A 17,413-nucleotide genomic window follows, 5' to 3' on the forward strand; every position below is an offset into this window, starting at 1 on the left:
AGAGCGAAGGACAGGCAAAACCCTAGAGGAAAACCTGGTTCAGTCTGCTTTCCAACAGACACTGGGAGACAAATTCACCTTTCAGCAGGACAATAACCTAAAACACAAGGCCAAATATACATTGGAGTTGCTTACCAAGATAACATTGAATGTTCCTGAGTGGCCTAGCAACAGTTTTTACAGAAATCGTCTTGAAAATCTATAGTAAGACTTGAAAATGGCTGTCTAGTAATATTCAACAAACAACTTGACAGAGCTTGAAGAATTTAAAATAAAATGTACAAATATTGTACAATCCAGGTGTGCAAAGCCCTTAGAGACTTTCCCAGAAAGACTCACAGCTGTAATTACTTGTCACAAGCGTAGAGAGGAGTAGGCAGGAGGCAGTTGCAGGTTTAGAACGAGGGAATTTATTAAAACACTGTATAAAAGCGGGACAAAACCCAAAGTGCAAAAATAATAAAGTACTCAGGGAAAATGTAGGCAAGATTCCTCTTAGGGAAAAAAAGCAGCATTTACAATGACCGACAAAGACAAATTACAGAGGGAGTATATATACAGTGATAGAGTGGGAATTGGAACCAGGTGTGTGTAATGATGACAAGACAAGTCCGGGGTTGATGAGTGAAGGGCGTTTGCCAGCAGCAGGTTCGGCAGCAGCTAGAAAGCGGGCGAGGCCGAACGCCTGAGCTGGACAGGAGGGGGAGCCAAAGCGAAGGCTGGTGTGACATCATTGCCAAAGGTGATTCTAACATGTATTGACTCATTTACTTATGGAAATTAGATGTTTCTATATTTCATTTTCAATAGATTTACAAACAGTTCTAAAAACATGTTTTCACTTTGTCATTATGGGTTATTGTGTGTAGATCGGTGAGAAAACAGATACATTTAATCAATTTTCAATTCAGACTGTAACACAACAAAATGTGGAATAAGTCAAATGGGTATGAATACATTCTGAAGGCACTGTACCTACCGACTCTCTAAAATGTCAGGTAAACAATACTTTCCTGTGGATATTTTCTCTCAAATTTAGAGTGGCTGAAGGACAAACCGCACAAACAACCGGTAGAGTAAGTTCAAATGTCATTCTATTCAACATTCTGGCTTGTAAGGAACATTTACACCATTTTGCACTCCAATGTTTCAGGCTGTATATACCAATGAAATTGTGTATTACAGTCTAATTAATCAGACTAAGGTAACCTCTGCTCCTCCTCGCCTATCCTCCAAACTCCACGCAGCTCTCTTTCCCTGTTTCTGAAGAAGAGGTGCCCCTGAGCAGCAGCACTGTGAGCAAGAGTGGAGCCCCTGTCTGGGGCAGGAGGACCCAAAGCCCACACAGATTAAACAGGAATATGAGGAACTCAGGACCAGTTAGGGGGAAGAGCATCTTCAAGTGCTCTTCGATTTGTATTATTACTGTGTGAAAACTGAATGTGATCAGGAGGACCTACTTTTGTCCTTGACTCTTCCCCAAACCCAGATTGTGGAGAACAGAGAGACTAAACCAGTGGATCTCACACCTTGTGACTCATGCTACTCCCTGTGACCCTCCAGACAATGTTTCCAACCACAACTCCGCCGTAAGCAGCGACCCAGTAGGACTTGACAGCAGCCCACCATTGGATCCCAGCCCACCATTGGATCTCAACCCACCATTGGGGGAACAATCTTCTAAACCCAACACCACATCTAGAAAAACTCACCACTAAAGTGAATGTGGTGAAATCTGACCTCCAGAGGCATGTGATTCTCCCCAAGAAGAGACCCAGTGAATGCCACTTCGGCAAAAGACGCTACAACTCCACTTGTAAACTGAAGGCCCAAGTTCGACTCTGTCATGGTGGGGAATCCTGCGCCTGCCTCTTTTGTGGCAAGACCTTCGAACAAAAAGGACATCTCTCCAGGAACATGAGGTTTCACACAGGAGAGAAAGTAATTAGCTGTGGTGAAAAAAGGCAGGATGTGGACAACACTCTTAGGGCGCTTTCACATACTGTATATTTTGTATCATCCAAGTCCATTTGGCACCCTTATCCACGTTATATGTGAAACGTCCATAGGCAAGCAAAGCAACTGGAATAGATGTGTGATGGATTTACCTTTGTAAAATGTTCTTTGTAAATAAAGTATTATATGTATGATGATGTAACGATCAAACAGTACAGAGTATTGTTGGAAGCTCACAGGCCAGCTGTTCAAAGCATGTACATTTCTTCAGGTAAGTAGAAACAGGAATTTCTGATTATTTGCTTTGGAATGTCTCTCAGGGTGATAAGAGAATGCTCAGACTGGCGTTATTGATCCATTAAAACGTATCATTTTCAGAAAAGATCTCCATCCCATTTGGCCAATAGTATTTCTCATGAATTTTGATCTAATGCCGCTTATTAATGGTATTGATTTAATCTTGTATAGGGTAACGATATACAGTTGACTCCTGATGAAGAATTGATTCTCCCACATCATCCTATACTTATGTTAAACACTGTTTGTGTACAGTCGTGGACAAAGGTTTTGAGAATGACACAAATATTAATTTTCTCAAAGTCTGCCGCCTCAGTTTGTATGATGACAATCTGCAAATACTCCAGAATGTTATGAAGAGTGATCAGATGAATTGCAATTATTTGCAAAGTCCCTCTTTGCCATGCAAATGAACTGAATCCCCCAAAAACATTTCCACTGCATTTCAGCCCTGCCACAAAAGGACCAGCTGACATCATGTAGCTCAGTTGGTAGATCATGGTGTTTGCAACGCCAGGGTTGTGGGTTTGATTCCCACGGGGGGCCAGCACAGAAAAAAAAGTATGAAATTGTATGAAATGTATGCATTCACTACTGTAAGTCGCTCTGGATAAGAGCGTCTGCTAAATGACTAAAATGTAAATGTCAGTGATTATCTTGTTAACACAGGTGTGAGTGTTGATGAGGACAAGGCTGGAGATCACTCTGTCATGCTGATTGTGTTCGAATAACAGACTGGAAGCTTCAAATGGAGGGTGGTGCTTGGAATCATTGTTCTTCCTCTGTCAACCATTGTTACCTGCAAGGAAACATGTGCTGTCAAAAAGGGCTCGCACAAAAAGGGCTTCACAGGCAAGGATATTGCTGCCAGTAAGATTGCACCTAAATCAACCATTTATCGGATCTTCAAGGAGAGCGGTTCAATTGTTGTGAAGAAGGCTTCAGGGCGCCCAAGAAAGTCCAGCAAGCACCAGGACCGTCTCCTAATGTTAATTCAGCTGCGGGATCGGGGCACCACCAGTACAGAGCTTGCTCAGGAATGGCAGCAGGCAGGTGTGAGTGCATCTGCATGCATAGTGAGGCAAAGACATTTGGAGGATGGCCTAGTGTCAAGAAGGGCAGCAAAGAAGCCACTTCTCTCCAGGAAAAACATCAGGGACAGACTATTATTCTGCTAAAGGTACTGGGATTGGACTGCTGGGGACTGGGGTAAAGTCATTTTCTCTGATGAATCCCCTTTCCGATTGTTTGGGGAATCCGGAAAAAAGCTTGTCCGGAGAAGACAAGGTGAGCGTTACCATCAGTCCTGTGTCATGCCAACAGTAAAGCATCCTGAGACCATTCATGTATGGGGTTGCTTCTCAGCCAAGGGAGTGCGATCACTCACAATTTTGGCTAAGAACACAGGCATGAATAAAGCATGGTACCAACACATCCTCCGAGAGCAACTTCTCCCAACAATCCAGGAACAGTTTGGTGACGAACAATGCCTTTTCCAGCATGATGGAGCACCTTGCCATAAGGCAAAAGTGATAACTAAGTGGCCCGGGGAACAAAACATCAATATTTTGGGTCCATGGCTAGGAAACTCCCCAGACCTTAATCCCATTGAAAACGTATGGTCAAGCCTCAAGAGACGGGTGGACAAACAAAAACCCACAAATGTTGACAAACTCCAAGCATTGATTATGCAAGAATGGGCTGCCATCAGTCAGGATGTGGCCCAGAAGTTAATTGACAGCATGCCAGGGCAGATTGCACAGGTCTTGAAAAAGAAGGGTCAACACTGCAACTATGGACTCTTTGCATCAACTTCGTGTAATTGTCAATAAAAGCCTTTGACACTTATGAAATTCTTGTAATTATACATCAGTATTCCATAGTAACATCTGACAAAAATATCTAAAGACACTGAAGCAGCAAACTTTGTGGAAATTAATATCTGTGTCATTCTCAAAACTTTTGGCCACGACTAATGTAGTTTAGTTATCGTTTCCATTTACTTCTGGTCTGTAGGCTGCCTTGTAAAGTAATAAACCCCCATCCAGCTGGCGGCGCTGTTGTATGTTTCTGCGTTCGCCACCCACCAGAACCAAGGAGTACAAAAAAAGACTAACACGGAAGTAGGATTGTAGAAGACTTTATTTTCCATTGCTTATGTGGAGAAAATAAGATCCCCTGGCTGAACGGAATAGGCTGCACAACTATAATTCGACAAAAAATGTCTAAACTACAGTTGTTGCATGTGTTTTTAAATGAGCGTTTAACGGCGGCTGTTGTGGAGATTGTCGGGGCAGTTGAGAAAACGGTAGCGGAGTACCAGGAGGAAAATGATCGGCTACGGAGAATGCTGCGGATCACACAGGAGATAAAACTATGTAAAATAGGTTCGTATGTAGATACACTGATAGATAGCTATAGTTATACTCAATTAATCAACTGTTTAACATATTAGTAATCACAATTTCATTGTTTTTTAACCCCTAAAGCTACCAACATAGTTTGATCCCAGGAATTTTTTTGGGGGAAAAATCAATCATAGCAAAAACATCTAATTATGTCTTATAAAACATAACTAGACATGTAATTAATGTTATCTGAAAACAAACTTGACTAAAACACTGATTTGATCAAAATTACAGTTCATTTGCATATTCTGTAAAACGAAAATAAGTTTCCTTTGCGCAGCTTTTTTCCAAAGTGCAATCCACATTATTTATAATAGTATCATTTCGTTTTCAGAACGTTTAAATACACATTTGGTCATGTTTGTGGTGAAAACCACTGCAGTAGACCCCCCCCCCCCAAAAAAAAACAATTCTAATAATATATGGCTTAATTTTTATTTATGCACTACCCCACTGCCAGCATTAGCATTGCTGTAAGTGAAACAATGGGAGTGGTATCAAAACATGACAAAATCCTCTGTCACTTCAAACCAAATGGTAAAGCACCCACAATATCATATCAAGTTGCACATATAGAATATTGTAGGATATTATAGAAATTGTATAAAATAAATCAGAGAATACACACCAATGCAACACGTGTACATTCAGAGTGTAGCTGGATTCTGTAATTTCAGTTCTACAAAGTATTTATTCACTTTCATGAATTGTTTTGACCGCAACTTAGCATATATCTAAGGTAGTTTTGTACACGCTTATACCTAGTTATAACCAGTTATATCCATAGGTGAGTACATAAGGTGCTCCATCTATGCAGGTGATCTGTCTCTATCAGGTCAAGATCACTGATACAGGTCCCCCTCCACCCTCTGACGATATTATGTGTAACTTATGTCACCAGAAAAACCTGTATTCAAATAAATACTTTTTTAGATTCACCCAAGAATAACTAGCCTGGTGGTGGAGGGCCATTTTTCTAAACTAACTTGTCGGCGATTGGATCACCGGCCTAGTTCAAAGCACTGTTTGATTAAGTTGGCCTAGGTTGCACCGGGCTATGGGAAAGGGGGATACCAAGTCAGTTGTACAACTGAATGCCTTCAACTGAAATGTCTCTTCCGCATTTAACCCAACCCCTCTGAATCAGAGAGGTGCGGGGGGGCTGCCTTAATCAACATCCACGTCTTCGGCGCCCGGCGAAGCCGGTGAGGGAGGGGAACCCTGCTCAAATCGAACAGTAATTGCGCCGCTCAGTCATATTGTCAACAATGCGGCGTGATGCATCGTCCAGAAACATACATCTCTTTTTTTTCGTAAAATATGTTTTAGAGTTTTCTAACTAGTTTTCATGTGGACGGCAGATAAAGCGTTTTTATCAAAGGCAATCACGTTTACATGTGAAAACACTGAATCCTATTCATTACTCCATGTGTTTAACCTACTTCACTTTTGTTTTGAGCCTACTTCTCCTTTGGCCACAGCAGGGAGGCAGCCCGGTTCCAAAACTAACGCAATCACTTTTCACCCGTTGCAAAGTCCGTCCACCCGGGCAGCCGGGCCATATTAATCAAATCCCCTCAGTGTTTGGCGAAGTGGGATTTTGTCCTAAACCCACCCATTATTTCTGAGAGGATGCTGATTGGACCTGTCATTTTCTAACATATTCCAAATGCCTAGTCTGATTAATCAGGCTGTTATACACAATTAGTTGGTATATACCGGCAGAAACAAATGACTGCCAAATCATGTAAATATTCCTCACGCCTCGATCAGACCGACAACTTGATTGCGTTTTGGTACACCGGAAGTACATTCATTTTCAATGGAACGCTGTGTTTGCCTTGCAGCATTGCGTTGCAGAAGCAGGTGCAGTGCATTCTTTATTTTGTATCTACGCTGTATGCGTAGATTTGACAGAGAGTGGCAAAAGGTGAATGCTTAACTTTTGTTGCACACACATGCACAAAAATATTTGGATTACATAATGAAAAAAGTTTGACTGCCGAATTTATTACGCAGCATTGATGCAATGAGGCTGTCGGTCTGATCAAGGCGTTACAAATGAAATTGTATTAGTCACATGAGCCGAATACAACAGGTGCTTACTTACAAGTGCTTACTTACAAGCCCCTAACCAACAATGCATAAAAATAATAATACGAATAAGAAATAAAAGTAACAAGTAATTAAAGAGCAGCAGTAAAATAACAATAGCGAGACTATATACAGGGGTACAGAGTCAATGTGCAGGGGCACCGGTTAGTTGAGGTAATTGAGGTAATATGTACATGTAGAGTTATTAAAGTGACTGCATAGATGATAACAACAGAGAGTAGCAGCGGTATGAAATGGGGGGGGGGGGGGGGGGTCAATGCAAATAGTCTGGGTAGCCATCTGATTAGATGTTCAGGAGTCTTATGGCTTGGCGGTAGAAGCTGTTTAGAAGCCTCTTGGACCTAGACTTGGCGCTTCGGTACCGCTTGCCGTGCGGTAGCAGAGAGAGCAGTCTATGACTAGGGTGGCTGGAGTCTTTGACAATTTTAAATGCCTTCCTCTGACACCGCCTGGTATAGAGGTCCTGGATGGCAGGAAGCTTTGCCCCAGAATGTTTAATACATTTATATTTGAATTTACTCTACCGGTTGTCCGTGGTGTTGGTCCTTAAGATGGTCAAAATTGTTGACAAAATATCCACAAGAAAGTATTGTTTACCCGACTGTTTATAGTGCCGATACTGAAGTTGGCATTTCTATCACACATGCACAAAACCATGTAAACACCTGCTGACTTCAGTTAGTATGCATGCATTGCGTGCATGTACTTCCATCTTGTGCACGTGTCTTCGGTCATGAGCAAACACAGTGCGTGCGATTTATGCATGCATACTAACTGAAATCAGCAGGTATTCACATGGTTTTGAGCATGTGCCAGGTGATAGAAATGTCAACTTTAGTACCGGCACTCTAAAAAGTCAGGTAAACAATACTCTCCTGTGGATATTTTATCTTAAATTTCAAGCGGCTGAAGGACAACCCCACAGGCCACCAGTAGAATAAGTTCAGATTTAATTGTATTCAACATTCTGGCTTGTAAGGAACATTTACAAGATTTTGCATTCATTAGCTTCAGGCTGAATATACCAATTAATTTTGTATTACAACCTGATAAATCAGACTACCAAATGCCCATCGATTGGAGAAAGGTTGTTGAATAAACCACTTTGGGCTTTGAGCAAAAATAAGAGCTCAACTTGAGGGTTTAAAAACAGTTATCTACTGTAACTTTGACCGTGCATGATAAAAAAAGTTGTCTTTGTCAGGAAAAGCTGATTGAAATGGGATATAGGCAGGGGTGCAACTTAGTCCCGCTTCTAGATCGACATTGTATGTTGATTGTATTTCGGTCTAGCAGTATAAAACTAGCTCACCGTGTGACTTATTTACCGACCTATGTCTGCACCTGTTTGGCAATGCTTTTCCCACGTTGGAGGCAGAGTGGGAAACTAACTTTTTGGTCCACCAGCTACTGTTTCAGGTAGATGAAAAATCTACCAGCCACTCCGATTTCTTACCAGCCACAGTATTTTTTTCAGACATAATTACACAGCAAATCACACACAAAAAAACGGATGAGCATGCTTTGTAATGTTTCTTAAACAAGAAATGTATTACTAGTATAGTGCATTTGGAAAGTATTCAGACCCCTTCACTTTTTCACAAGTTATGTTACAGTCTGATTCTAAAATGGATGAAATTGTTTTTCCCCTCATCAGTCTACACACAATACCCCATCATGAAAAAGCAAAAACATGTTTTTAGAAATGTTTTCTCCTTCATAATAGAAAAAGCTATACTCGAGTATGTTGGCATACTATAGGCCCCTCAAACTCAACTCTGGACCTCGAGGCCAGCTCCACTGCATTTTTTCCCATTGTTCCCCTCTAATCAGGGACTGATTTAGACCTGGGACACCAGGTGTGTGCAATTAATTATTAGCTTGAACAGATTGTGATTTATCTTCAATGCTCTTAATGGTGTACTATGCAGAAATCACCCCTCCATTTCCTGGTTGCTAAAATTCTAATAGTTCACTTAATTTCAGTTTATGTGACAAAACAAGCAAGTGTAGTGTAGAGAATCATTGTACCATCTAAACCGCTGTGAAATATATTTTCCATAATCAAAAATATAGTATTTTCAGCTGTTTGAAGCTGGTGTACAAAACTGAAAGTAAAAGATGCAAGAATGAAACTTAAAGAACGGGAAGCATAAAAATAGCGCACATAGAACAGATCTACCGCTTTTTAGACCTGCGTTCAATGAGAATGACATCTATAACTCACATCTCTATGTGAATTCGGGCGCATCGCCCAAAAAGTTACATATTGCAGCTTTAAATAATTTTATAATATAGCCTAAAATTCATTATCTTCTTAATCATGATATATGGCTGGCTGGCTATGTGGCTAGTAGCTTGTGTGGATATTTTTGTATATAGCTAGAGTCTAGACTACCGGTGTTCAGTGCTTAATTTGTAAATCGGGAGGCGCCAGAACAAAAAGTGAGCGCAAGAGTGGGATGACCCGAGAAGCTCTGAGATTATTATTTAAAAAATTATAGTAGAGGCACTTACAGAAGTCGCACAAATGGGACCATTTTTAGTAGCCTAGGGACCTGGAAAAATGTGGCCTTTTATAAATGCATTTCATGCAATTCTACGTAATTTTACATGACTGGAGACTTTGGCAGAATGTTTTTTAATACCACACAAATTATTGAAATTACAGGCTACTTTGACACTGACGAATTGAGAATCTGAGATAAACAAAACAACCTTTTCTTGAATCCATCATTAGCCTAGACTTAGGTGTGTGGAGACACATATTGTAGGCTACATTATGAGCAGTAAATTATAGTCCTAAAAATGATATCCAGTTTCCAGTAGTTATCCATGGGTACAACCCTGGGGAAGCCAAGACAGAATAAAAACAACCATATTACAACCTATGTGTTGTGATAATTGTGTTGTTTGCTCTATAATCTGTTAATGTTGTATTATATAGAAAATCACCATCAACTGAATGAGGTACCATTTAAACTCATGGACTGCACCAGATTTGCCAGTTCTTGCTGTGAGATGTTACCCCACTCTTCCACCAAGGCACCTACAAGTTCCCGGACATTTCTGGGGGGAGTGGCCCTAGCCCTCACCCTCTGATCCAACAGGTCCCAGACGTGCTCAATGGGATTGAGATCCGGGCTCTTCGCTGGCCATGGCAGAACACTGATGTTTCTGTCTTGCAGGAAATCACGCACAGAACAAGCAGTATGGCTGGTGGCATTGTCATGCTGGAGGGTCATGTCAGGATGAGCGTGCAGGAAGGGTACCACATGAGGGAGAAGGATGTCTTCCCTGTGACGCACAGCTTTGAGATTGCCTGCAATGACAACCAGCTCAGTCCGATGATGTTGTGACACACCGCCCCAGACCATGACGTACCCTCCACCTCCAAATCGATCCCACTCCAGAGTACAGGCCTCGGTGTAACGCTCATTCCTTCAACGATAAACGCGAATCCGACCATCATCACTGGTGAGACAAAACCGCGACTCGTCAGTGAAGAGCACTTTTTGCCAGTCCTGTCTGGTCCAGCGACGGTGGGTTTGTGCCCATAGGCGACGTTGCCGGTGATGTCTGGTGAGGACCTGCCTTACAACATGCCTACAAGCCCTCAGTCCAGCCTCTCTCAGCCTATTGCGGACAGTCTGAGCACTGATGGAGGGATTGTGTTTTCCTGGTGTAACTCGGGCAGTTGTTGTTGCCATCCTGTACCTGTCCCGCAAGTGTGATGTTCGGATGTACCGATCCTGTGCAGGTGTTGTTACACATGGTCTGCCACTGCGAGGACGATCAGCTGTCCGTCCTTTCTCCCTGTAGCGCTGTCTTAGGAGTATCATAGAACGGACATTGCAATTTATTGCCCTGGCCACATCTGCAGCCCTCATGTATCCTTACAGCATGTCTAAAGCACATTCACGCAGATGAGCAGGGACCCTGGGCATCTTTCTTTTGGTGTTTTTCAGAGTCTGCATATTCATTAATTGTTTATGGTTCATTGAACAAGCATAGGGAACAGTGTTTAAACCCTTTACAAAGAACATCTGTGGAGCTATTTGGATTTTACGAATTATCTTTGAAAGACAGGGTCCTGTATATTCACATATCCAGAGAGCACCCTCTGTTCGGTGAAGTCCACAAAGCATATTGCATGTAACAAACAGTTAGATGACCTACAATATTGTCAAACAAGTTGATGTTTACTACATTTTCAGACTACTAAACTATTGATTTAGAACCAAAGAGAGTTACAGCAAGTCGCAAAGAAAACAGGAGCTGCCTCCACTATTCCAGCACCATTTCAAAGTCAACATTTTAATATCATCAAATCACCTAATTCTTTGTCTCATACTGTGTGTGTGTTTGTGCGTGTGTGAGCTTGTGTTTAAGTAGAAAAAACATGTTGACTCACCCTACTTGTAGAGAAACGCCAATGCCATCCTCCTTTCTCATGTTGACGAAACGGTCAATGACTGTCATACAGTACACGCTTTTAGTTTTTGTTGTCCTAGGCTACCTGCCTAAAATGTTTGCTCGCTAGCCTAACTTCCTTTCATGGGCAACGATGAGCCAGCTAGTTAACATTAGACTACTGCATCTAGCTACATGTTGAACTTCCATCCTCTCAGGCCAGGGGCACAATGTATGAATTTATGGTTGGATCAGAATCGCTGTTATAATCATTGTCCAGTACTAAAAATGAAGTAAAACCACAAGTCCAAATCCCTATCTCCATCCATGGCTCATTTAGGAATAGGGCAATTTTAGCTAGTTAGCCACAGGAGGACAACAACACAACAATTCAAGTTTTCTGTCAATGACGTTTTGCACTCGATGTGATGTGATTGGTGTGAAGCCAAATCCAAACTGGCTTCCCTTGATACTTTTGTTTGGTGCACCAGGACCATTCACAGTTGAGCTCACTCGGTTTAGCTCAACGCTTGATTCGTGATTATTTAATACTTTTTTTTATCAAGGGAAGCCAAATGCTCGCTGGCTTCCTTTGCATTCAATGCTACGGGCGGCGACGATGTCATACTATTTTTGACCAGACAGCATCAGATAGATGGGCTACATATACAGAGACAGAGGGGAGCTGTTTCCCCTCACGCGGATGCTTTCTCCGGTGAGATACATTCATCCTCTTGCGAATTCAAGGAAAATTATGAAATACATGTTTAGTTTTTTTGTTAGTAATTATTTTGGGGAAGACTGGCATCCCTTGGCATCTATGAATACACGCCACCGCCAGTTTCACTGACTCACCCAACGATGCGCAGCTCACTCACCAGCTATGGCCGATGTGCTCATGCCAAAAGCCTAAGCCTCTCTTGTTTTGCATTGTAGCCTACAGACAGATTAGTCTTTGATTTTCAGCAGGAGCCATTTGCTTTCCAACCTGTGTTTTCCTGCCATTGTTTTTGAAATATTGTGAAAGGCCTGTTTTTGGCTGCATGCTGTTCACTGTCATACCACACGTTCCCAACTGTAGTGTATGCTAATGTGATAATAGTGTAATAGCTTATAGTTTTCTTAAAATCTGTTTAATTATTGTGATAGGCTCATGTTTTATGGGTATGGCGTACCCCCACTATTTATTTTACCAGTACTCCGTACCAGACCGTTCTGCCTTACTTTCACCCCTGGGAATCACTTTAGCTTCCTTGCATGCCAGTAGACACACTCATTTAGGCTTTGGTTAAATTTATAGCAAATAGGCGTGGCAATACAGTCTGCTACCATTCTCAATAGTTTGCCATCAAGGTTGTCTGTACCTGGTGGCTTATCATTGTTGATGATAACAATTGTTTTTCCACCTTTCCCACACTAACTTGACTAAATTCAAAACAGCAAACCTTGTCTTTCATTATTAGATATTTTATACAAAAATATGATGGTTCCCTGTTCAATGTTGTCATGTCACTTCTGGTAGCTAAACTATGTAGCTAAGCTTGGTACACACACTCGACCGGTGACCGTATTTCAAGCCATGTATGTTTGGGTACCGTACGCACGCAATCGCCGTACAGAGCAGACTGGGGGAAAAGGCACAACCCAGCTTCATACAGGGCGGACCAACAGACGGGGTAGGGGTGGCGAACTTGACGACATCACAGTGACTTGGGGGCAGTGGGATCAGAACAACAACGACAAAAACTGTACCAAAAAATATATTTTATACCACCACCGAAAAGGGCTTTTGGCGAGTAGGAGGGAAAAGGGGCAGGTGCTCGGGCAGAGGTAGACCCCCATCTGTGCACGTACCTAGATGCTATCACCCCACCTCCAAATCAAAACCAAACATGGATTCCATGTTGTTCTTCCTTTGTGAACACACCTGTCTGTGTTTCACACCTATTTGCCCTAGCTAATCAGCCTGGCAATACGGGCACCATGCTGCTGCAGACAGGATGTAGAACGAAGCGTGTTTTCACATCCTGCGCAAACATTGACATCCATGTTTGGTTTTGAATTGGAGGTGGGATGTTCACGTCTAATAATTGGATTGAATTATTTCCTGGGCACCACTCTGTGATGCAAAGGGAAGGGATCACTGCTGCTACCTCACTTTCCAACCAAAATGCATGAATTAAGTCGAAATCTGAGGTAGAGAGGATATTCGGCAACACTTAAAGGACAATGGAATTACATTTGAAAAAGCATCTTTATTGCTAAAAGTAGAACCAACGCGTTTTGGCTTTTGGCCTTTTATGAATGAGGCTTTTATACATATATGAATAAAAGCCATGATGTGATTGATAAATCAGTGGTAGAATGACCAACAAATAGATTGTGAGTACATGTTGCGCTGACCAATGGAATATGTAAACACAAAAATAACAATATGATAGGTCTAGTTGTGGCCGCAACCGGACTAGATTGTGAACAACTCTTGGCGGAATGCATTGCTTGACTGCCGCGAGGGTGATAAGCACAATGTCTTTTGTGGACTGCAGAACCCCAGACGATTTACTCTCGCGTTCGAGTTGGTTGAGGAAAGGCTGTGTGTGTTTTGGTTCAACAAAGCTGTGTCCATCATAACATTCAATGATCAATTAATTGCATTAATTATTGCACCATGCGAACAATTATCAGTTCTAAACATGTATTTTTTTTATTCTCTATGCTGCCTGCAGCACGATCTATTTTGCCAGCGCGCATATATTCCATACAGTTGTTGTTGTAAACACGTCACTAGAGGAGCGCGTATTAATCCTGCTGTAGAGTTCATTGCCCAGCAGGTCAAACGAACGACTAAAATGAACGAGTTACTCAGAAAAACGAATCATGACTCTCGAGTAGGTAAAAAGAGTCGTTCAAAAATAAGGAATCGTTTGCGAACTGCACATCACTACTTTGAACGGGGCACCTGGCTCTGGCTCACAGCCGGGAGGCAGCCCGGTTCCAAAACGAATGCAATTTTTCACCCACTCCTCCCATCGGTGTAACCTGGGCCAGATAATCGAATCCCCTCATAGGTAAAACAGACAATATTACAACTTGACAATGTAAATAGACACTCATGATAAATAATTTAAAAAATAGTAACTTACTAAAGGAAATCCTTTATAATAAATTCCTTATTCATACCACTCGGCGACGCATTCCCGTCCGCTGACAATGGAAGTACCGTTTGAGCGTCATCAAACATGCACAGATACAGGTCGGTAAATAAGTTGCATGCTGGGCTAGTGTTATACTGCTAGACTAAGATACAATCTCGGTCTAGAAGCTGGCCCTAGCTATCTGCCCTCAGGCACGTCTAATGGCTGTATAGATCATAGAGATCTATAATTCACCTGTATGATTCAAGTGTTCTATTTCATTCTGCTCTTCCTCTCCTTCCCTCCAGGCTCCCTGCCTCTCTCTCTTGCTGGATCTGAAGAGGAGGTTCCCCCTGAGCAGCAGCACTGTGAGCAGGAGTGGAATCCCAGTTTGGGGCAGGAGGGCCCAAAGCCCACACAGATTATAGAGGAAGAGCAGATTCAAGGGCTGGAGCCTGATATCATAGAGTTCAAATTCACTCCTTCCTGTGTGAAAAGTGAATGTGATCAGGAGGACCCACTTTGGTCCTTGACTCTTCCTAAAACCCAGATTGTGGAGCACATAGATATTGACTCTAAACAAGTGGATCCTGAACCTTTTGCCACTGTGACCCACCTAAAGGGTTTTGAAATTTCCTGTGACCCTCCAGATAATCAGAACAATGCCTCCATCCACAGCTCAGCCATAAGCAGCAACCCAGTAGGACTTGACAGCAGCCCACCATTGGATCCCAGCCCACCATTGGCTCCAACCCCACCAATGGGGAAACCCTGCAACTTCCCCTTTTATGGCAAGACATTCAAACAAAAAGGAAATCTGTCCATGCACATGAGTATTCACACAGGAGGGACACCATTTAGCTGTGGTGACTGTGGGAAGTGCTTTATTCAGAAGGGGGACCTAAGAAGACATATGCTGACTCACACAGGAGAGAAACCATTTAGCTGTAATTTTTGCAGTAAAAGCTTCAATCAGAAGGGGGACCTAAGGAGGCATATACTGACTCACACAGGAGAGAAACCGTTTAGCTGTGGTGACTGTGGGAAAAGCTTCAGTCAGAAGGGCGACCTAAGGAGGCATATACTGACTCACACAGGAGAGAAACCATTTAGCTGTGGTGACTGTGGGAAAAGCTTCCGTCTCAAGGGGAACCTAACCACTCATACACTCACTCACAAAGGAGTGAAACAACATGGCTGTGCAGTCTGTGGTTTAAGATTCACTCATAAGGCGTATCTGCTGAAGCATGTGCATAAAGTCCACAAAGAAAGAAAACAGGATGAAAACTGAAAGGAAAGACAATTAGGACAAAGACATCTGTCAGAAGATGGGAATAAAAAAACAGGATGTGTATAACACTCCTAGGAAAGCAAAGCAACTCTGGATCATTCATGTTCTGCGTTACAGATAAATAGATGTGTGATTCATTTACTTTTGTAAAGTCTATGTAAATTCGAATCCCCGAGCTGAAAAGGTACAAATCTGTCGTTCTGCCCCTGAACAAGGCAGTTAACCCACTGTTCCTAGGCCGTCATTGAAAATAAGAATTTGTTCTTAACTGACTTGCCTAGTTAAATAAAGGTAAAATACAAATAAAGTTTGATATGATTTGAATGATGAGGTAATGATCAAACAGTAGTACACTGTATAATGGGAATCTAACAGATCTGAGGGCTATACTAATCAAATCAAATATATTTGTAAAGCAGTTTTTTTTCAGTAGATGTCAAAGTGCTATACAGAAACCCAGCCTAAAACCCCAAACAGCAAGCAATGCAGATGTAGAAGCACGGTGGCTAGTATACCCCTTTGCAGTACAAACAACAACAAAGTGGACACCCCGCCACTTTCGGTAAACAGCTGAGGGAGAAAGAAATGTAAAAACACTCAAATTCAGACAGATCTATGGATGGAAGGACTGGCCACTCATGAGATCAAAATTATATTTTGAACCATCTTTTGAGGCTATATAGTGTTTGTTTGCAATTACATTGTTTACAAACAATGGAGTAAAACAAGCTTAGCATTTTAGGTTCTGATGTTTTGTGATCTGATGTGGTGACTGTTGAACTGAGCTCATGAGGCATTTATAAGTTGCCTTCTTCAAGAATCAATGGGTATACACACTATATGACCAAAAGTATGTGGACACCAGCTTGTTGAACATCTCATTCCAAAATCATGGTCATTAATATGGAGTTGGTCCGCCCTTTGCTGCTATAACAGCCTCCACTCTTCTGGAAAGGCTTTCCACTAGATGTTGGAACATTGCTGTGAGGACTTGCTTTCATTCAGCCACAAGAGCATTAGTGAGGTCCGGCACTGATGTTGGGCGATTAGGCCTGGCTCGCAGTCGGCACCCCAATTCATCCCAAAGGTGTTTGATGGGGTTGAGGTCAGGGCTCAGTGCAGCCCAGTCAAATTCTCCCACACCGATCTCGACAAACCATTATGGACCTCACTTTGTGCACGGGGCCATTGTCATACTGAAACAGGAAAGGGCCTTCCCCTAACTGTTGCCACAAAGTTGTAAGCACAGAATCGTCTAGAATGTCATTTCATGCTGAAGCGTTATGATTTCCCTTCAATGGAACTAAGGGGCCTAGCCCGAACCATGAAAAACAGCTCCAGAACATTATTCCTCCTCCGCCAAACTTTACAGTTGGCACTATGCATTGGGACAGGTAGGGTTCTCCTGGGCACATACAGTTGAACGGACTTAGTAAGGCCATTCTACTGCCAATGTTTGTCTATGGAGATTGCATGGCTGTGTGCTCAATTTTATACACCTGTATAGCTGACTCCACTAATTCAAAGGGGTGTCCACATACGTTTGTATATAGTGTACCAAAGATGAGGGACTGTTGATATTGCAACTACACAACTCAAATGCCGGTTCACCAGTATGTACTAAATCGCAAACAGCTTTTTTTGTTCAAGCCCTTAAGAACTGTTGTCTGCTGAAGGTGATAATCTGTTTGCATCTGCCAATTTATTGGCTGTCCAGTATCCAGACGACCTGTCCCCAGAGCTTCATATACACCTAATCTCTTTCCATAACGTGTTGAGACCAGCAATTAAGGAGGATG

At 42.2% G+C, this 17,413-nt stretch overlaps 1 protein-coding gene across 1 annotated transcript; it reads left to right on the forward strand.

The window, feature by feature from the left end:
* The first annotated feature begins 4,350 nt into the window (after positions 1 to 4,350).
* On the forward strand, positions 4,351 to 15,666 carry LOC115198482 (zinc finger protein 853-like). The gene is made up of 2 exons (XM_029760452.1): positions 4,351 to 4,640; positions 14,632 to 15,666. The coding sequence occupies exons 1-2, from the start codon at positions 4,475 to 4,477 to the stop codon at positions 15,612 to 15,614; spliced, it is 1,149 nt and encodes a 382-aa protein (XP_029616312.1). The 5' UTR covers positions 4,351 to 4,474; the 3' UTR covers positions 15,615 to 15,666.
* Positions 15,667 to 17,413: the final 1,747 nt, after the last annotated feature.

The sequence above is a fragment of the Salmo trutta genome, chromosome 8, assembly GCF_901001165.1.
Source record: "Salmo trutta chromosome 8, fSalTru1.1, whole genome shotgun sequence".
Taxonomy (NCBI): Eukaryota; Metazoa; Chordata; class Actinopteri; order Salmoniformes; family Salmonidae; genus Salmo; species Salmo trutta.